The sequence below is a fragment of the Hemiscyllium ocellatum genome, chromosome 19 (assembly GCF_020745735.1).
Source record: "Hemiscyllium ocellatum isolate sHemOce1 chromosome 19, sHemOce1.pat.X.cur, whole genome shotgun sequence".
NCBI classification, from domain to species: domain Eukaryota; kingdom Metazoa; phylum Chordata; class Chondrichthyes; order Orectolobiformes; family Hemiscylliidae; genus Hemiscyllium; species Hemiscyllium ocellatum.
Genome location: NC_083419.1, coordinates 44,637,003 through 44,659,270, shown reverse-complemented (window position 1 = coordinate 44,659,270; position 22,268 = coordinate 44,637,003). Strand labels below are relative to the sequence as shown.

At 39.6% G+C, this 22,268-nt stretch overlaps 1 protein-coding gene and 1 pseudogene across 1 annotated transcript in view; both read left to right on the top strand.

Moving 5' to 3' along the window:
- Window positions 1-22,268, top strand: part of cacna1c (calcium channel, voltage-dependent, L type, alpha 1C subunit) — a 1,009,638-nt gene that overhangs the window by 532,850 nt on the left and 454,520 nt on the right. The window contains exons 17-18 of the mRNA XM_060839877.1: window positions 4,961-5,081; window positions 21,113-21,182. Of these exons, the coding sequence (XP_060695860.1) occupies window positions 4,961-5,081; window positions 21,113-21,182 (191 nt within the window). The remainder of the gene's footprint in view (window positions 1-4,960; window positions 5,082-21,112; window positions 21,183-22,268) is intronic.
- On the top strand, window positions 3,121-3,239 carry LOC132825073 (5S ribosomal RNA; annotated as a pseudogene).

Genomic DNA, 22,268 nt, shown 5'->3' with positions numbered 1-22,268 from the left:
AGAAAAATCATGTGGCAAAGGTAGCCACAAAAAAGAATTTGTGGAGTCATTTCAGGACAGTTTCCTAGAACAATTTGTGTGAATCCAATAATGCATCAGACTATTTTGGATCTGGAAATGCATAGTAATGCTCTTTAAATAAATTACCTCACAGTAAAGTCCCCAAGAGAGTGATGACGGTTTAAGAATGAGAAACTTGGGCCAGAATGAACTTACTAAACTTAGAAATAGGGAATTTTATATGCATGAGGGCAGTGTTGGCTGAAGTGGACTGGGAAAGGGGTTTAGTAGACAGGGGCAGGGAAATTGAGTTGACACACAGCAGATCAGCTGTAATCTCATTGAATAGCAATGCAGACTCAATGGCCTGAATGGCTTCCTGCTACTCGTGTGTCTTATGATTTCGTGTTTCCTTTTATGGAATGGAGAATAACTATCAGCCATCAATATTAGAGTGTTCACAACAAATCCCGTAGGAAATTCTGGATAAGTTTTTCACTCACAAGAGTGGTAAGAATGTGGAGTTTGATACTGATAGTGAATAGTCTGAATGTAATTAAGGAGAATAATGGAAGACATGTGTTCAAGAAAACTTTTTCAAACAATTTGACCTTACTAAGGAAGAGGCAAAACTTGACCTCCTCTTGGGAAATAAGGCATGGCAAGTGACCAAGGCATTAGTGAGGGAGCATTTGGGACCATTTACCATACTTTTATTAGTTTTAAAATAGTTATGGAAAAGGGTAGATCTGGTTCTTAAGTTAAAATCTGAAATTGGGACAAAGTCAATTTTGATCGTATTAGACAGCAACTTTCAAAAGTTGATTGAGGAAGGCTGTTAGGGATATCTGGCTATTGAGAGGCTTTCAAAAATGAGATAATGGAGAGTTCAGTCCTGCTAGTATGAAGGCTAAGGCTTGCAGGAGTAGAGAACAATGGATGAGTAATGATATTGAGACTGGTGAAGGAAAGGAAGGAGACATATATCAGGTATAGACAAGTGGAATGAAGTAGATCCCTTGAGTATAAGGGGTTGTAGGAGTAGATTTAAGATGGAAATCAGGAGGGCAAAAATGAGAGATGAAGATAGCTTTGTCTAATAAGATGAAGGAGAATACAAAAAGATTCTACACGTATGTTAAGGGCAAAAGAGCAGATAGGGAGAGAATAGGGTCCTTTAATATCAATGAGGCCATCTGTATGTGAAATGAAAGGAAATGGGTGAGACCCTAAACTTATATTTTGCATCAGTATTTACTGTGGAGAAAGACATGGAAGCTACAGAACTCAGGCAAATAAATAGTAATGTCTTGAAAAGAGTCCACATTATTGAAGAGGTGGTGCTGGATGTCTTAAAACACATAAAGGTAGATAAATCTCCGAGACCTGATCAAGTATATCCCAGACATTATAGGAGGCTAAGGAAGACATTGTGGGGCCCTGGAATATGTATTCATTTCTTCTATAATTTCTTATTTTCTCTTTTTAATTTTCATTATCATTGTCTGTAGTATGTACATTTCCGTTTTCTTCTAAAAATCTTTAGGAACTCTCTTTTTTCGCATTTCTCAGGCAGAAATACCTGAGATTGAGGCATTTTCCTACTGCACTTCTGCGGCCACTTCCTCAAACTTTAGTGCTCCCCTCAGCACAGTCCTGGAATTTGCAATATGCAAGGCTACAACACTCTGTCAAGGTCAACTCTTTATATTGAAGGACAAACAAAGTTACAATCACACAACACCAAGTTATGGTCCAACAGGTTTAATTGGAAGCACTAGCTTTTGGAGCACTGCTTCTTCATCAGGTGGTTGTGCAGTGCACAATGGTAAGACACAGAATTTATAGCAAAAGTTTACAGTGTGCTGTAACTGAAATTATACATTGAAAAATACCTTGACTATAACCTGGTGTTGTGTGATTTTTAACTTTGTACACCCTAGTCCAACATGACATCTCCAAATAAAGTTGATCCTGTCAGGTGGTTCCCTGAGCACTATCAAAGTCATTTGGCAGAATGTCTTATCACTAGAACTTTCTAATTTGGCTGGTGAAAAGAAGGCCACTACTCTTCAGAGTCTTCATGTATGCCCAAACTCTCTGCACTGCATTCTGCTCTTAAAGTGGCTTCAATGGTGATGAGACTGTCGCATTTTTCCTTCTGTTATATGCTTTTGCAAAGAAGGTCTGGTTTTTGTTGAGGTTCATCCCATGGCGCAGGACTCAGTGCTTTACAGGCTGTTCCCTGGGGTGCACACTGAGACAAACATTTCTGACAGACTCCTTAAATTTGGCAAAGACCATACAAACCTATATATCAAGTGCTGTTTCGACATTGCCTATTTTTCAACATGCCTCTGAAAGAAGCCATTGATATTTGCACTCAGTCATTGTATCATCGCAATCTAAATGTGACACGAGTGTCTGAATCTGTTTTCATCAACATCATGAATTTGGGAATTCAGTTTCAATCTGTCCAAATTAATGAGGTTGCCATGAGATTTCCTCTAAGGCCAACTCTTGCTCACAATTTAATCAGTTATCATGAGAAAAATGTCTTAAATTGAAACATAGATGACAAATTTGCAACATTTGAATCAGCAGCTGCAAAGAAGTTTTTTACATAGTTTAATAAATGACATCCTGAGCTCAAACATAATGTTGAATTGAAGCAACGGAAATAACTCATGTTTCTTGATCTGTTTATGGCTACCCTGATCAAATCATCACTCACTATATGCTTTGAAAAGGCAAACAGCTACCATATTGGTCCCTGAAAGGTGCCCAGTGCATATCAAATTACCCTGGAAAGGGAAAGTGTCTCAAAAGTTTGAACAACAGATGAAGCAAGCTGTCTCATGCTCCTACCTTGTGGCAAACACACAAGTGGCATTCTCAATGAGTAGGATGTCGCTGTCCAGCCAAACAAGTACTTTACCATAAAATTAAGTAATATAGTATATTGGTTGCAATGATGATATGGATATAAGCCATACATTCAAATGACTGGTAGATGGTATTAAACAAGACAATCATGCTGTACCACCCTATGCATGGAAACGTCTAAACACCATATGCAATATTAGCTGTGGTTGTGCTATTAGACAATGTATGGTAAGTACCTACGGCCATACTAGTCTGAAAATGCCCGATCTTGTCTGATCTCAGAAGTTAAGCAGACTCGGGCATGGTTAGTACTTGGATGGGAGACCACTTGGGAATACCAGGTGCAGTAGGCATGGGCAGCACAGTGACATAGTGGTTAGCACTGCTGCCTCACAGCGCCAGAGACATGGGTTCAATTCCCGCTTCAGGCAATTGACTGTGTGGAGTTTGCACATTCTCCCCGTGTCTGCGTGGGTTTCCTTCGGGTGCGCCAGTTTCCTCCCACAGTCCAAAAATGTGCAGGTTAGATGAATTGGCCATGCTAAATTGCTCGTAGTGTTAGATGAAGGGGTAAATGTAAGGGAATGGGTTGCGCTTTGGCGGGTCAGTGTGGACTTGTTGGGCCGAAGGGCCTGTTTCCACACTGTAAGTAATCTAATCTAACCCTGAATGTGCAAAGAATTACTTGGTGAATTGTTAGCCCAAATTGCACTGTGATTCAGTTGTGTGTGTTAGATGCTCCATATATTCATATACAGGACTCTTCTTTTTCGGCAAAAGGAATTAGTGCATAGAAAGCATCTTTCTCACTGAGGAAGGAGTCATGGAGACTGCCAATCTCTGATTAATTACCCATAGCAATGCCCTGACTGATCAGAGTCTATGTACCTGATTATGTTTAATCACCTGAATAAGATTGACACTTAACAGTTCTTGCTCCATCTTCTCATCATGGTCCAATTTATCGGCAGCTTTGTCTCATTCCATATAAATTGTTATTCCCTTTGATTTCTTGCAGTCCTGATGAATAAAAGATGAATAGCTTCAACTTTATGGCTCCTATACACAATGATTATTTTAATATTGCTGAAAACCATATTTTGTCAAAGCTTTTTATCTTGCACACATATGACAATTTATAAGAAATAGCAAAGGGAAGGGAAAAGTAATATTTGTACGGTATGTAAAGAGAGTGCAGATTATTGGTGTGTGCTATGTGATTGATGGAGGTGTTGGCATAGCAGTTAGTGATGATTGACAATGAATTGCCAAGAATTGTTTAAATTTGAAACCAAACTGGTTAACTCTGATTGTCAAGGAGTACACTGAGAAATGAACCAAAGAATGGTTCTAACTTAATTCACTGAGTTGAAACAGGTTGTGTGTGTGTGTCCATGTTCTTTATGTCTTCAAAAAGAGGACTTTGTGTATGAATGTATGTGTCTTGCAGCACCACAACTGTGCCATACTATGGGCTAAAATGATGATTCTAAATTGATTGTCAATAAAATTCTTCGCACACTTGGGATTATTTTTAGAGAATGCTGTCCAATCACAGAATTGCATCTAATATTAGACTCTATATTGTGAGTTTTGCAATAGATACATCAAAGCCATCCTATGGAATAATGGCTCTCCTGATCGAAACATTTCTTGCTGGAAATCATTGCAAATTCTTGACTAGGTCTAAATCTAAAACTTTTTGTCCAAAAAAGTGTCCAGTCTATCTGACATTGCCTGAAGATGAAGCAAGCTATTTATGCTGCCAAAATGCAGTAACAACATGAGTGATGTTTACCACCAACAGGATGCTGTCATTCAAGTGAAAAAAATGTTCTGCTTATGTCACAAATTACTCCTTTGTCATGCAAATTTCAATGCCAGTGTGATACTCAATGTATAGGCTGTAAATTCTCAAAACTGCAGATTATGTAATCATGACTCTAGTTATTTTGCATATTGTGTTGTGTTTGCTCTCTGGTTCTTGCGTATGTTTTACATTGTATATGTCACGTTTACACCCCTTGTTAACCTTTTCTGCACGTTCTGATTTTTAAAAAAAAAACTGTTTTAGGAACTCTAGCCCAGAAAAATCAACTGATAATGAAAAGCAACCAATAGATGAGGAGAAGAAATTGGAGAAAATTGAACTAAAGACGATCACTGCAGATGGAGATGTGCCTCCTGCTACAAAGGTTTGTTTGCATATTTTCCTTCTCCATTAAGGTAAAATGTATGATACACAAATATTACCTTGAAACCAAATCCATAACAATTTGAGGGATGTTCTTTTCAGAATATTCAGAATTGAAATCCAAATAAAGTACTTCGGCCTAGATATCCTAGTCAGCAGTGAAACAGAGTGCATTGTTGCTGCCAATGAAGTGCTCTGATAGTATTTTTTTTCTCTGCGATCTTCAAGTCACATCTGAAGCAGAAATGGATGGCAGAGCCACTTGAAGGTAAATTAAGTGAGTGTATGGATTCGGAGGAAGGGGAAAAGAATGCTTCATTTTGTACAGTGTGCAATTTGAGTAACTCACAGTTTAAGCAGCGCATTCCCTTTTTTGTTTGTTGTGAAAAGAGGAAGTTTGGATTGAAATGCGATTATGTGCAACTGCCTTTCTGGTCTGTTGCAGTCATATGACCTCTACAATGAGTCACATACAATGCAGGCTACCATCTTACAAGCACTTCAATAAAAATATAATATAGACCAGACTGCTACCTTGTGAATACACAACACAGATTTTCTCATTTCTGGGTAGTTGCAAATGGGACATATGTTGGGAGCTATGCATGAGGACCCTGTTGAAGTCCTAACATCAAAATAAGCTAATGACTTAATTCCTGGAACACATTGCAAATAGAACCACAGAAACATAAAAAGTAGCAGCAGGAGCAAGTAATCAGCCTCTCAAACCTGCTCGACCATTCAATATGAGCGTGGCTGATCCCACTTTCTGCACAAATCTTTTGATCCCTTCATACCTAATAACTATATCTGATTTATTTTTGAAAACATTTGTTTATTTGGTCTAAACTGCTTGCTATGGCAGAGAATTCCACAGGCTCACCACTATGTAGGTGAAGGAATTTCTTCTCATCTCATTCCTAAATGGCATACCTATAACTTTTGATGGTGACCCCTGGTTATGGATTTCCTGGTCATTGAGAACATGCTCCTTGTGTTTACCCTGTCAAGTCCTATTAGAATTTTATAAGTTTTTATGAGATACCCCTCATTCTTCTGAAATCCTGTGAATATAGTCCTAAGTGATCTAGTTTCCCTTCATTTGTTAGTCCTGCCATCTCAGGACTCATGCTAATAAACCTTCTTTGCACTTTCTCCATAGTCAGACCATTCTTCTTCAGATAAGGAGACTAAAACTGGCCACAAAAGTGGACTCACCAAGACACTGAACAATTGCAGCAAGATATGTGTTCCTGTACACAAATCCTCTCGCTATAAAGGGCAACACATCAGTTTTCTTCATGTCTGCTGCACCTGCGGGCTCATTTTGAATGACTTGTGTAAAAGACACCCTAATCTTGATGCACCACCTTCTTTCCCAATCTGTCACCATGCAGAAAATAACTTGACTTTCTGTTTTTGCTTTCAAAGTGGATAATGTCACATTCATTCATATGACACTTGATCTGTCCTGCATTTGCCCATTCACTCAACTTTTCCAAATCATACTGAAGCATCTTCCAGACAATTCCCCCTCCCACCTAGTTGTGTGTAATCTGCATCGGGGTATTTTATTTAGTTGTCTCATCTAAATCAGTCTACATATTGTGCATATGTCTCCAATCTCCAGCTCAGAGCAAGATTTGGGCCTGATTCTTAGGATTTGTCTGGATATTTACCCTGGAAGTTTAAAACTGTTTAAAGCCTGGCCTAATAGCTGTATAACACAATTTAACCCACTTAATCTATTACTTACTCCAACCTTAAATGCTCCTCTCACACATTCTAGCACCACCATGTACCATTTCCAAAAAACTCACCACTTCCTGGATATCCCAGAATTGACCAACATCTGTGGTGCAGCGCCATCTTTAAAAAGATGTTGTGAACCCAGACAACAGCTGTCAGTTTGGAGCTGTCCTGCATGGTTCCTGATATTTGTCCTGAGTGTGGCAGACAATGGAAGATTGGTACCTCTCTTTGTAGGCAGGGACATGGAGATGCTGCTGATGGTAATGGAGTGATGCAAAAGTTGGACATCCTTTTCTCCCAGGCCAACAGGGGGTACCATTCTACTAGAACCACGTCAACCTGGACTAGGATTACCATCCAGGCTAGTGCAGTCACAACCGTCTGAAGGAACACACAGAATGTAGGAAGAAAATCAATGACCTTCTCCACTCTTTTTATTGATACCTCACATTCACTCTATCCCTGCTACTGTACACACCATTTCTTGCAACGTCCTCTGCACTCACTCCCATCCTCGCTAACATCTGACCCTGATGAGCCCAAATCTCTTCTGCACAGCCTACTCACCCTCTCAGGACATCTCCACACATGCACGAAAAGTAATAATGTGCCATCCACCTTTGTCTCCCTCACCAACTATGTGCAGAGTTTCATGACTCTGACCATCCTAAGCAGCTGACTGACCATGCCAAAGCCCCCGTACTGGTTTTTTTGCAGTTGGTTACCATAGTGATTAGTTATTGAAACAGATTCACATGTATGCAGATATTCTTTAACATCTAAACATATTTTAAACAAAAGCAGAGAAAAAATCTCTTAATACAAACAACAAAGCCTAGTTTCAAACTGCTCTTAACACTGTCCTTTTACTGTTTCAGTGACATTTCACTCTTATCTCAACTCTTTAAGTTTTTAAATTAACAGATTGCTCTCAATTTCTTGTCCTCAGGCTGTAAAGACATTTTCACGTTTTTCCAAGTCCACTAACACAAACAATTTACAATATCTTTCACAAAGCTCTTCACAAGAAAGCACACAAGTCAACTAATCACATGATGTCGACGTGGAGTCCAGTCTTCCACGCACAGTGATACCACGTGCAAGGGATGAGAATCGCGTAACAGAAAACAGGAGTTCACTTTATTAAAAAATGTTGACAATTCTCAAATCGCGCTACAGACAAATTGTGTTTAATTAGCACGCATTATAGGAGAACTACCTGTAGTCTTTGAATCATGGTGATCTCACAATGTCTATGTTGTTGACTGTTTATCTGAGTGATGTGCTTTCACAGGGAGTATTGTTCCCATGTCAGTTGTTGCTGTGATATATGTTGCTCTTCTGCTTCAATTGTTGGGTTTCTGTAAACCCCCGGGGCTGATAGTCAATCTGTGGGCTGGGCAAATTGGTGAGTTTATATCTTATTGATCAGCTACCTTAGCTGAGGGGCAACTTTTCTAGTTCTGCGTGTATTACTGCAATTATTATAGTATGTCTGGTCATTCACTTCTACTGCCTATAATCATGATGAAAACTGCTCTGTGTGGGTTGCAGGTTGCCACTTGCAGTGGATTTTGTTGAAGTTGTTGGAGGTTTGTAATGTTACTGACTCTCCAACATTCATATCTGATAATGGTTGGTAATTTGGAATTTAATTTTCTGACATTTCACCTTGATGTTGACACACACCCCTGTTGCTACTTCTGGTTTCAGAAGTTTTTTTTTACTTTTGAAAGAATAGTTTGGGTTGGGTGCAACATGATATTAATCTTTCTAATTAAGTCTATTGTTCCACTCAAGGAGTGCCTTGCGTACAAAGGCAAGCTTTGAGTGCTTTGTGCTAATTTTGCTTGATTTCTTCATTGCCTTTTGACTATTTTCACTGCTTCCTCAGTTTTTCCATTGAACATTTTAGTTTATTTCATTCATGGGATGTCACTGGCTGGGCCAACATTTATATCCCATCCTTCGTTGCCCTGGGGAAGGTAGTGGTGAGCTACTTGCTTGAATTGTAGCCCATTTGGTATAGGTAAATTTATAATGGAAGGGAGGGAATTCCAGTAAGTTGACCCAGTGACACTTAACAGACTACAATATATCTCCAAGTAAGGATGGTGAGTGACTTAGACAGGAACTTGCAGGTCTTGGTGTCTTCATCCATCTATCATCCTTGTCCTTCTGAATGAAAGAGTTGTCCAAGGAACTTTAGTGACTTACTGCAGAGCATCTTGTAAACAGTACACACTGGTGGATCAGTGATGAAGTGACTGAATATTGATGATGATGGATCAGATGTCAATCAAGAGTGCTCTCTGTCTTGCAAGATGTTGAGTTTTTTGAAAATTGTTGAAAATGCTGTCATCCAGAAAAGTGAAAACTATTCCACCACACATCTGATTTGTCCTTTGTAGATGTTTGACAGAAATGGGAGAGATGGGAAATGAGCTATTTGATGCAGAATTTTACTCTCTGAACTATTCTTGCAGCCACAGTATTTATATGGTTGGATCAGTTCAGTTTCTGTTCAGTGGAAGTACCCAGGATGTTATAATGGAGAATTGAATAATGGTAATTTCATTGAACATCAAGGGGTAATAGCTAGCTTCTCTCTTATTGCATATGGTCATTGCCTGGCAATTGTGTCATGCAAATGTTGCTTGCCACTGATCAGCCCAGGCCTGAATATTGTCCAGATCCTGCTGCGTATGGACATGGATTGCTGCAGTATGTGAGGAGTCGCAAATGGTATTGAACATTGTACATTTATCAACAAACATCCCCACTTCTGACCTTATGTTCGAGGGAATGTATTTGATGAAGCAAGTGAAGGTGATTAGAGAACACTCTGGCGATCTATAGAGATATCCTGGAGCTGAGACGAGTGACTTCCAATAACAATAAACATTTTCCTTCATGCTTGATATGACACTAACCAGTAGAAAATTTTCCATCTAACTCCCCATTGATTCCAGTTTTGCTAGGACTCCTTGTAGTCAGACTCTGTCAACTGTGACCTTGATGTCAAAAGCAATTACTGTCATATCACCTCTGGAATTCAGCTTTTGTCCCTGTTTGTATGTTTTAATAAAGTCAGGAACTGAATGGCCCTGGTGTGATGATGATGCTCCTTTAACAAGGTTATGTTGTCCGTGATGTATTTTTCAGAGGGGTAGTAAAGACACAGGTTCTGAAATGTCTGGGTTTATCTACTTGAAGAATTAAAAAAAAACATTTTGTACAATGCAAAGGGTTTGGGGGGGTGGGGGGAGGTGGGGAGGCGGTGGGTAGTGGCCAGTTCTCCCAGCTCAGCTCTACTCTGGTTTGGTTTGGTTTCGTTTTAGCAAGCAGTCAGGTTTTGAGACCGTTGGTCAAAGAAACAACTCCATGCTGATTCTCTCTCTTTCTCTCTCTGACATCTCGTCTGTAAGACCCTGTGTTTGATTTTATCTTTTTTGCCAATGGGGTGTTTATGGAGATGTTGCAGTATTTGGAACAGTATTATTAGGTTGTGATAAAGTCAATTGGGTTTTCAAATAGTTATGTTATTCTGAATTCTGTTCTGTTTTGTTTGTGTTTCATTTGGTAATCTTGCAAATGCATTGTTTTGTTTGAAACAGGGTGGTTGGGCTAGCTGCATCACTGCTGGAATATCCACTCTACACCTGCTAAAAACAACTGGAAATGTTAGGGTCTGGGCTACCTTCTTGAAATGTTTTGAGAGGGTCTGGTCTGGTCCATAATGCTGGCAGAACCCAAATTTAGCGTCATTCAGGAGGTCTTGTGAAGATGACATATGGTGTTGAATTTCCCAATCATTCATGAAGCAAATAAATGATTTATTCATAAACTGTGGGCCATTGTGGCCCATCACAATATTACAAATGACCTAAAGGGTGAAGTGTTAATTTAGGCACTTATTGGTCTCAGTGATTGTCATTGAAGCTAGTTAGTCTATCTGCTAGTAGCCAGAATAGTAGCCTTCAGTGATAAAATAATCAGTTCTGTAAGGGCAAAGAGTCAACTTCGAGCTTCAACCATGGTCTGTGTGAGTTGTCATGTATCATGCGCCTTCTTAACTTGGTGCTCATTACAAATACTGCATGCTCGTGTGGTCCTCAATTGCATTGCTCATATTTGGCCAATAGATCACATTTCTTGTCTTCCTTAGATGTTACTTAGCTTTTGGGCAGCTTGCATAGATGAGTGCTAGCATATTTCCCCTCAACCCCTTGTGGATAATGATTCTTATTTCCTTTGTAGAATATGACACTTGGACTGTCAGTTCAACTCTGGATGGTCAGTACTCTTTTATGTGCCCTTGATGTTTTCAAATCATTCTTTCATCACTATTTCTTGTAAAACCTGAAGAGTTGTATCTTATTGTGTAATTTGCTTAATTTGAGCAAGAAATTTGACTGTTAGATTCAGTATCTCTGCTGAGTTGATAACTTCCAGACAATGTGAAACTGTTACTTCACATTGCCTTTGAAAGATTTTATATTCTCTTGTAGCATCTGCTACTTTGTTCATCAGAAGTGCTGATCTTGACAGTCTGTCTATGATGTACATCTGCTTCTTTTACATGTATATAACATCCAAATGATATCTCTGTAACCATAGTAACTTTCTTTGAGGACACTTTGGAGCAGATAGCAACAGCTTGAGGAAAATGCTTGTAGTTTTACTCAACTATCACTTCATCTCTTCCAAGTAGGTATTGATGAAAATGTTAACAAGCAAAGACAATGGCCAGGCACTCTTTTTCAATCTGAGCATAGTATTGTTCTCATTGTGTTGACACTTCTGGAAGTGCAACTGTTTTTCCTCCTGCATTAGGGTTGCTTGTCACATTGCAGGGTGCCTTAATCATTTACATCATAGCATTTCAGCACTGGTGTTGCCATCACAAACTACTTGATTTTAAAGAATGCTGATTCATGATCCATGTCCAGTGCCATTCAATGTCCTTGGTCATGAGTTTGATATAAATGTTCAAACTCTGATGACAAGTTGGATAAGAGTTTTGCTAAATAGTTTGTGAATCGCACTGATCATTAAACAGTTTTTACATCTGTTTATTTCTGTATTGCTGCTATAGCTGTAACTTTTTTTGGGATCTGGGTGAAGTCCTTTTGCTGTTAGTACTTAACCTATGTTCATGACTTTGAGCATCTTTAATTACAATTTTCTTCTCTTTCAGCTTCATGTTTATTTCATGAACTCTGTCATACAGTTGCCCGAGATTTTGTTCTTGGTTGGCAATGCTTCTTCCATTCTATCTGTACATCCATAAACTAGCAAATCATCCACTACAGCTTCCACTTGAGGAAGTTCACTTGCTATCTTATGTTACCTGTGTCAATACTCATCTGAAGCTATAAGCAACCATCAGCATCTCCTGAAAGATATCCAGATTGTAGTTAGAAAGCTGTGCTTTCATCAAGCTTCACTTGTCAATAAGCATCCTCCAAATCCAGGGCAGGAAAAACTCTTGCTTTAGCGATCTGTGGCAAAATTATTTCCTTGGTTAGCATGAACAGTGGGATATTTCCACAGCCATTTTGAGATCCTTCAGGTCAGTGCATTCTTTCAGCCTTAAAGATTGCTTTATTAGTAGCATGCTGTGTGAGAGTAATCATTTTCTTGATTACTCCCTCCTTTAGCAGCTCTTTCATCTTGGCTTTCAGGCTGACCTTGAGAGCAGCTGGAACTGTCTTTGGCAGATGTTGAATTGATTTTACACTCTTATCTCTTATCAGTATGTTACAACACATGAAAAGGGTCACACTGAACCCAAAAAGTTAACTATAATTTCTCTCTACAGATTCTGCCAGATCTGCTAAGTTCTCCCAACAGTTTTGGTTTTTGTTTCTAATTTCCACCAACTGCAGTCATAGCATCATAGAGTAATAGTGTCATACAGCATGGAAACAGACCTTTCAGTCCAAACTAGTCCACACCCAACCTAAACTAGTCCCATCTGCCTACATTTGGTGCAGATTCCACCAAACCTTTCCTATTCATATATTTATCTGAATGTCTGTTGTTGTGATTCTGTTCGCCAAGCTAGAAATTTGTGTTGCAGATGTTTCGTCCCCTGTCTAGGTGACATCCTCAGTGCTTAGGAGCCTCCTGTGAAGTGCTTCAAGGAGGAAGCTCCCAAGCACTGAGGATGTCATCTAGTCAGGGGACGAAACGTCTGCAACACAAATTCCCAGCTCGGCGAACAGAACCACAACAACAAGCACCCGAGCTACAAATCTTCTCCCAAATATCTGAATGTATTTTAAATGTTGTAACTGTACTTACATCCACCATTTCCTCTGGCAGTTCATTCCATACAATAACCACTTTGTGTAAAAAAAGTTGCCCTTCATGTTCTTCTAAATGTTTCTCCCCTCATCTGAAAAAAAGTCTCCTAATTTTGAATTCCCCCACCTTAGGGAAGAAACCTTTCCTATTCACCTTTTCTATGCCGCTCATGACTTTATAAACCTCTATAAGGCCGCCTCTCAACCTCCTATTACTCCAGTGAAAATAAGTCACACCCTCTTCAGCTTATTTTTATAACTCAAATCCTCCATTCATGACAACATACTGGTAAATCTTTTCTGAACCCACTGCAGTTGAATAATATCATCTTATAATGTGGTGACCAGAACTGCACACAGTACTCCTGAAGAGACCTCACCAACGTCATGTACAACATCAACATGACATCCCAACTCCTATACTCAAGAGGTCTGAACAACGAAGGCAACCATGCTAAATGCCTTCTTAACCACACGGTCTACCTATAACACAAATTTTGAAGAATTATGTCCCTGAACCTCTAGGTCTCTCTGTTCTAAAACACTTGCAAGGGCGCTACCATTAAATGTGCAAGTCCTGCCCTTGCTTGTTTTACCAAAGTGCAGTACCTCACATTTATCCAAATTAAACTCCATCTGCCACTCCTCAGCCCACTCACCCAATTAATCAAGATCTATTTGTAATCTTAGATAACCTTCTTCACTGCTAACTATGCCACCACTTTTGGTGTCATTCACAAATTTACTAACCATGTCTTCTATATTCTTATCCAGATTATTTAAATAAATGACAGACAAAAGTCAATCTAGTCACAGGCTTAATTTTTCGATCACTATGTTGATTTGCTTTGTACTGAGCTGTGAAGGTCATGATGGTAAATGGTACTTTGGTGTCTATCTGAAACTGCATTTGACTTGATACTGTACATCTGCAGTTACCATTTCAACAACAATAACCACTTATCAAGATGACTGAACCAACCTGTTATGTGTAGAGTGATTCATAAGAGTCAGGTGATATCATTCTAGTGGCCTTGAATAGTTATTTTTAGCAATTTCTTCTAGCCACACCCTAATGTGAAAAATGATCCAGCTCTTTTCAGTGAGAACACTGCTTTTCCTACTCTGACCATACCATTTTTTGTCTAATTTCTCCTGCAGCATTTCCATTCTGCTTTTATCTATGATTGTTCTTGCACTTTCGAACTAGAGTATCTACCAATATAATGCAAGGCCTGGTTTGTCCTGCCATGTATATGCTCTAGCTGCAAGTTTACAACCCCTGCATTTTTACACAAGTCAATTGCTTTCCTGAACGTATGCTTCTCCCCTACACTCAATTTGGGGATCTTTTGTGTCTAGTGCAATCTTGCCTTTAATGAGATCACCTTTTGGTTGCACAAATAGACAGGATTCTGCAAGCAGGCTGAGTTAATTAAATTGCAGATTGATCAATTGATTATTTTTATTAGTTTCCTTGGATCCTAATATTGAACACATACCATTCATAAGTTATGTTCACTCGGAGTACAAACATGCCTTTATGATTTGCAGAATTTCGACAGTCTGTTTCTTATGCTCTTCAGAGAGATTTAGTGAAATATACTTTAAAACAGTCTCTTCCCAGCACTGACAGGAGTGTATCTACTAGCTAGTTAAACAGATATATTGGTATTTCATAATTTTTCTGTTGTATGGAAAGAATTTCTGGGTTTACTTCATATCACCTGTTATCTTGGTCAGAGCTAGAAGATAAAGTGTTGCAGCCATTTGTGTCTTACCCTGTATTTTAGCTGTGACCTTTGTTTATTTGTTCATTTTCAGTTTCCTTCAACTGCTTGCTGCAGCTTTCACAATTCTGATCCTTCATGAGTTTCTGTCAGTAATTATGCTTTTTGAAAATAGTTCTTCAATACGCAGTGTGAACACTACTTATGACACAACGTTCTGTGTTCACAAAACAGTAGCCTGGTTTGCACTTTATCTTTATTGAAGTGCTTATGAGATGGCTGTCTTTAGCCTGTGCACCTCATTGTAGAGGTCATTTGACTACATCTGACCAGAAGAGACATTTGGATATGATTATATTTCAGTACAAACAATTTGGGTTCTTGTGACAAGGAGACAGTAAGGACTGCAGATGCTGGAGCCAGAGTCATTTGATATGAAGCTGAAAAAGCTCAACAGGTCAGATAGAATCTGAGAAGCAGGAATGTCAACATTTCAGGTTGAAACCCTTTGTCAGGACTGGAGTGGGGAAGGAAGCCCAGAAGTATACAGAGGGAGGGAGGTGGGGTTGGCAGAAAGAATAGTTGGGAGGTGATAACTGGATGCAGGTAGGACGTTATTATGATTAGTTCGTGGGAAGGGTGGAACGGATAGGTGATTAGGAAGATGGACAGATTAGGGTCTGATCAGGAAGACAAGGAGGAGGGGCGGGGCTAGACCTGGGATAAAGCTGGGGGAGGAGGGATTTTGAAGTTGGTGGATTCAATGTTGCGATCATTGGGCTGTAAGCTTTGCAAGCAAAATATAAGGTGTTGTTCCCCCAGTTTCCATTTGGCCTCACTCTAACAGGGAAGGAGGTCAAGGTTGGACACATCGCCAGGGGAGTGGGAAGGGAATTAAAATGGTTGGCAACTGGAAAGTTCACGTTGGTTAATGCGTGAAAAATGCAAATGCTCCACAAACCGGTCCCCGAGTCTACCTTTGCTCTCCCCAATAAAGAGGAGACCACATCAGAGGCAACAGTTGCAAGAGAAGGTTGAATGATGTGCAGCTGAATTTCTGTTGGATCTTGAACAATTGTTTAGGGCTGTGATGAACTAGACTAGACCACTCAAAACATTCTTTAGCAGGCAGTCCACACTATAACTTAGCAATTTGTTTCATGATTTGGAGATGCCGGTATTGGACTGGGGTGTACAAAGTTAAAAATCACACAACACCAGGTTATAGTCCAACAGGTTTAATTGGAAACACACTAGCTTTTGGAGCAACCTCACAATCACCTGATGAAGGAGCGTCGCTCCGAAAACTAGTGTGCTTCCAATTAAACCTGTTGGACTATAACCTGGTGTTGTGTGATTTTCAATTTGTTTCAGTAAGTGTACAGTGAAAATTATCTGGTTTAGGTTAGAGAGGTTGACTACCAAGTTTAAAGCAGACAAAAGATTTATTCACAAAATTACACAATAAAACACAAAGAACAGAATAAAGAACCACTACAGAACTTGGTCTATCCAAACTAGACTAAAATATGCTATTCTGAATGTACACAGCAGTCCAAATAAGCAAACCCCTTTAAAACACAGTACAAAAAAGGGTCAGCTGCTTACAGGTTGAAGTTAGAAGGGCAGAAGAGAGAATTTCCACACAGCTCACTGTTGATCTCCTAACCAATTCTGTACCGAACTAAACTGCTCAGCCAGAGAGCTGACCAGTCCCCTTTCACTCTACAGGTCACCTCTACAACATGATCACTTTGGCCTGAAGACTTATCTGTTTACATATAAACAAAAACACTCTCAAAATCCTTTTCATCTCTGTACCAAACCAGTCTGATCAGAACCCGGCTTGCTTTATTACCCCTCCTTAAAAAATCAAGGACAGAGTATCCTTGAGCCAAGGAACAGCTTTTAGAAAAATGGACTAGCTTTGTGACAGGGCCATGGAGGAAGGTGATGGGAGGTATAAGGGCAGATGTTGCACCTCTTGCTGTTGCAAGAAATGGTACTGGGTGTGGTAGAGTAGTTGGTGGGGAGTGTAGAGTTGATGAGGGAGTCAAGGTGTGAATGGTTCCTGCAGAAAGTGGATATGGGTGGGGAAGGAAATACCTTTTTGGTGGTAAGATCTGATTGTACATGACGGAAATGTCAGATAATGATGCATTGGATTCAGAGGTTGGTGGGGTAGTATGTGTGGATGAAGGAGACCTTATCCTTTTTGTTGTTGGAGCGAGGGATTTTTTTGGGCAGAAGTGTGGGAGATGGAGGAGATGCTGTTAAGGGCACGCTTAATGACTGAGGTGGGGAAACTACAGCCCCTAAAGTAGGAGGATATCTTGGATGTCCTGGAGTGGAATGCCTCATCCTGGTAGCAAATGCAGCGAGGTGGAGGAATTGGAATCATGGGATAGGTTTTTTGCAGGAGGGTGGATGAGAGGAGGTGTAATCGAGGTAGTTGTGGAAGTCAGTGGTTTTGAAATAGATATCAGTGGTGAGTTGGTTTCCGGAGATGGAAATGGAGAGATCTAAAAAGGGAAAGGAGGTGTCAGAAATGGTCCAGGTGAATTTGAACGTGGGGTGAAAAGTGTTGGCAAAGTTGATGAACTGCTCAAGCTCCTCACAGGAGCACAAGACAGCACCAATGCAGTCATCAGTAGAGCAGAGGAAGAGGTGAGGGATGATGTCAGTGTAGTTGTGGAATCCTACAAAGAGGCAGGCATAACTCGGTCCCATCTGAGTATCCATGGCTACCCCTTTGGTTTGTCGGAAGTGGGAGGAATCAAATGAAAAATTGTTGAGGGTGAGGACCAGTTCTACCAGGTGAATGAGAGTGTCAGTGGACGGGGACTGGTTGGGCCTGTGGGAAAGAAAGAAGTGGAGGACTTTTAGGCCCACAATGGGGAGGATACAGGTAGAAAGTGCCTGTACATCCGTGGTGAAGATGAAGTGTTGGGCGCCGGGAAATTGAAAGTCTTGAAAGAGGTGGAGGGCATGGATTGTATCTCGAATGTAGGTAGAGAGTTCCTGGACCAAAGGGCGGAAAACAGAGTCAAGGTAAGAGGAGATGAGCTCAGTGGGGCAGGAGCAGGCAGAGACAATGGGTCAATCAGAGCAGGCAGAGACAGAGGCTTGACTGGTGCAGTCAGGTTTATGGATTTTGGGTAGGAGATAGAAATGGGTGGTGTGGGTTTGGGGACCTATTAGGTTGAAGGCTGTAGATGGGAGATCTCCTGAAATGATGAGATTGTGATGGTCTGATAGATGATGGCTTGGTGATCAGAGGCAGGGTCATATTCAAGGGGAAGGTTGTGACTCTTTCTAATTCCAACTTGTATTTCACAATGAGGTGGTGCACATGGAAGTAAGGAGACTACTCATTGCAGGATAAGCACATAGCCTGATTGGCTGAGCCATATGACTTGTTGTAATTTCAATGTAAATCTAAGTAAATTCACCTCCATGTGACTTAAATAATACGATGACCTTAGATTTTATGGACATCACATGATTTTGACATTTAACTACATCTGATTTAAGCTAATATAATTTAGGATGATGTAATTCAAATCATAGTTTTATTAAACTGACATTCATTTTCTAAGATGTTAATGTTAACTTTTTTGAAAATAGCGTGGAACTAACTAATTACACATGCTTTTCAATCTCACGAATATACTTATGTAAAATAGCATAAACATTCTGATGAAGATTTTTCTAATGATTTACATCAACAGTAGTTTTGCTGGATCTATGTCTAGATTAGGCTTGGCATCACTTTCTGAGCTAAAGGAACATAGCGACAGGAAGGTCTTGTAAAAAGTTATCCAGGGCTATATTAATTGATGCAGGACAATAATTCTGTTAATGTATGCTGTTAGTTTTTGCAACTAAATTCCTGTATCTCCCAGTTGGTTGAAGTTTATCACACATTTGAAAATTGAATATTAGCTGGTTAGAGCCATCTGCAGCATTAGAAAGATGATTATCATTGTTGGAGGTCAGTCACCTCAACTCTAGGACATTTCTTCAGAATCTTCTCAGGGTTGTGCCTTAGATCCAGCCACCTTCAGCTACTTTATCAATGATCTTCTGTCAATCATAAAGTCAGAAGTAGTGGTTGCTGATGACTTTACAATGTTCAGCACCATTTGTGATTGCTCAGAGAGGTCCATGCTCAGATGCAGCAAAGGAGAAAGTGAGGACTGCAGATGCTGGAGTACCAGAGTTAAAAAATGTCATGCTGGAAAAACACAGCAGGCCAGGCAGCAGCCGAGGAGTAGGAGAATCAACGTTTCCTGAAGAAGGGCTTATGCCCAAAACATCGATTCTCTTGCTCCTCGGATGCTGCCTGGCCTGCTGAGTTTTTCCAGCACGACATTTTTCAACACAGATGCAGCAAAACCTAAATAGCCACATTTGGGCTAACAAATGGTAGCTGCATTTGCACAGCACAGGCACCAGGCAATGGCCATATCCAACAAGAATATCGAGGCATCTTGATGTTAACTGACATTACCATTAGCTGAATTCCCCACACAACTATCAACATTTGGGTCTTATCATTGGCCAAAAATTGAACTAGAGCAGCCATATAAATGCTATAGCTGCAAGAGCAGGTCAGAGACGAGAGTTTTTCAGGAGTTTGATCTGGAAACAGGCCTTTTGTCCATTTCTCAACCTGTAACGAGAAACAAAAGAGCTTCAGCATTTATTTTCTTGTTTTATACCAGCACTGCAAGATGTTAAAGATTGCAGCATGGATTCAACTTGAATCTGAAAGGGATAGATTATGATGTTCAAATTCTATAAAACTTGTAAAGTGACATTGATTTGGTTTATTTATTGTCACGTATTTTGTTACAAAATACAGTAAAAACTATTGTATAGTGTTGTCACTCTGGCATCATCTAAAAAATACAGAAAAGTAAACTAAAACATAGAATATAATCGTAGAAAAATAAAAAAAACGAAAGTGTTCAACATTACAGTCATTCTTGTTATGTGCTCTGTCATGGGCATGGGCCAGGTGGCCAGGCACAAGTCCCTTTCACCATGCCATCATTGCGAATGAAAGTCACCATTCCTCAGTGCCATCTCGCCTCGCCTCTACATATCATTGAAAGACCTTGCCTAGGCAGGTGCAACTGTTGCTGCTGGGTAGCACACCAGCCCAAAGTCAACTCCGCCATCGTCATGAATCTGCTTCAGGCCCACCACATCGATGCAGACGTTGCTAATGCTGCTTGGTCTTGCACTGGACCCAAACTCTCTGCTGCCACCTCCATGAATTTGTGCTCAACCCAAACTCACCTTTGTCACAGCCGCCATAAGTCAACACTAGGACCACCTTGATGATGCTAAAGCCATCGGGAAACCAAATTCACCTCTGACACCGCCACCATGTGTCTGTGCTGCTAGGCCTAGGCGATTCTGTGCTGCTGGGCCAACTCGTCACTGCTGATGCTGTCGCCGCGATTTAATGTTGAACCCTAGAATGTTTGTGCTTCCACATACATGCAGTTGCAGCCACATTGAGAATTCAAACTTTTGTGTAATATTGCAATATGAAATGCAAATTATAATGTTCATATATGTTCTGCACCTTTATTTTGGTGCAGACCTAACTTAACTGAACATGGACCTGGCACCTCTGGGCATTGCTCTGTATCTTGAATACATTTCAAGCTCGGCCCATACATTATTCTCTCCCCGTATGAATAGGAGCACACTTCAATGCCTCACTTGCATCTGAGAACTTCAAGTTTATGGTGTATCAGGGGTTTTCCCATTCATTGGTATAAAAGTTATGTTTACAATGGCAGTTTGAATTTATACAGCATGGTCATCTTTAACAAAGCAAAATATCCAAAGTGATTATGTGGGTAAAGAATACAAACATTTATTTGCAAGCTTAGCATTGGGGTCACAAAGTAAATCACTGATTTATTATTTGGAACATGACTCCTACCAGCACATGGTTCAGGATTGATTGAGGACAGTAAAATGAAATAATGCATGTTTGTGTAATTATTTTAACCAGGATTAAAATAAATAAGAAAAATCAAAACTGGAAAAATTGCATTTCACCTATCATTTCTCATTTCCAGTATAGGCTATTTCAGTGATGTGCCATTAAATTGCTTTCCATGAAGTTTCCTTTGAAATCATTGAGCATTTGTGATAATTTTTGAATGTTACTTTACTTGTAAAAATCACCAGTAATCTCTTTTCATACGTCACAGATTGAATTGGAAGACTATCAGGTTGAGGACAACGAGGAGAAGAATCCTTATCCTACCAATGAATTCCCAGGTAATACTTTTAGGATTTTATTGTGAAACCTTATAATTATTTTCGAATTCACTTGTCTTTTAATGACATTTTAGTTCAAATAAAGACTGTGCTTCCCTACACAATGTAAATGTACTTTTTTGTTGGACAAAAAAGTTTACAGAATGAGAAGGGCCTCTTCTGTACTATATGATTCTATGAAAACAAAGCTTTTTACAGTGTATTCTTTATCAAAAAAGGAGTCTGCTATTTAAATTTGCCTGCTATCTTTTGCTCTCCAGTCTCTTCACAATGAATTGCAGTTACTGAGAATTAGAAGTCAAGAAAATGAATATCCATGTTGACAGAGCATACAGATGATCCATTTCTGGGTATCTGGAATCAATTACAAAAAAATGTACAGGAAGTGTCTCAGTTGATGTACTTTCTAAGGTTTATTTAAGTTGTCAGTTGTGATGGACAGAATTCTGAAATGGAGAAAAATCTGAAACCTGGAACATGAGGGCATTGTGAACCTTGCATACAACTTAGGCTAAATTTGAATGAAGGAAGTTCACAACTGGGATATGCTTATGACCTAAATCAGTCTGGCCTCCCAGTTAAGAAGCATGATATATTATGTGAAATATGGGAGATACAGGAGCCAAGAAAATTATTTAAAAATCCATTGTTGAAAGCCTTTTTTTTTTAGTTACAGCACTGGAGGGCTACAAATATCAATTATTGTCTCAGATCAATAGAAATTATAGTGAGAGTGCATTGAATGCATCGTAATAGATGTTGAATTTTTTTTGTAATTTGAGAGAGCAAATAATTTAAAAACTAGGCAGGAGAGTAGTTTTGGCTTGTTCAGCTCTAAAATGAAATAAAGAACCGTGGATCCTGAAAATCTGAAACGATCAAAAACAGAAATTGCTGGAGAAACTCAGCAGATCTGACAGCATCTGTGGAGAGAAAATGTTTCAGAACTATTAGTGGACCTTGAATTTTTGAGCTAAACTGATTAATAGAGCCATTACCTAAAAGAATTTGAAAACGTCCTACCCTGTAAGTTCAGTCAGCAAAATATGTAGATTTGCAAACAAAAACTACAGTCAATAAAATGAT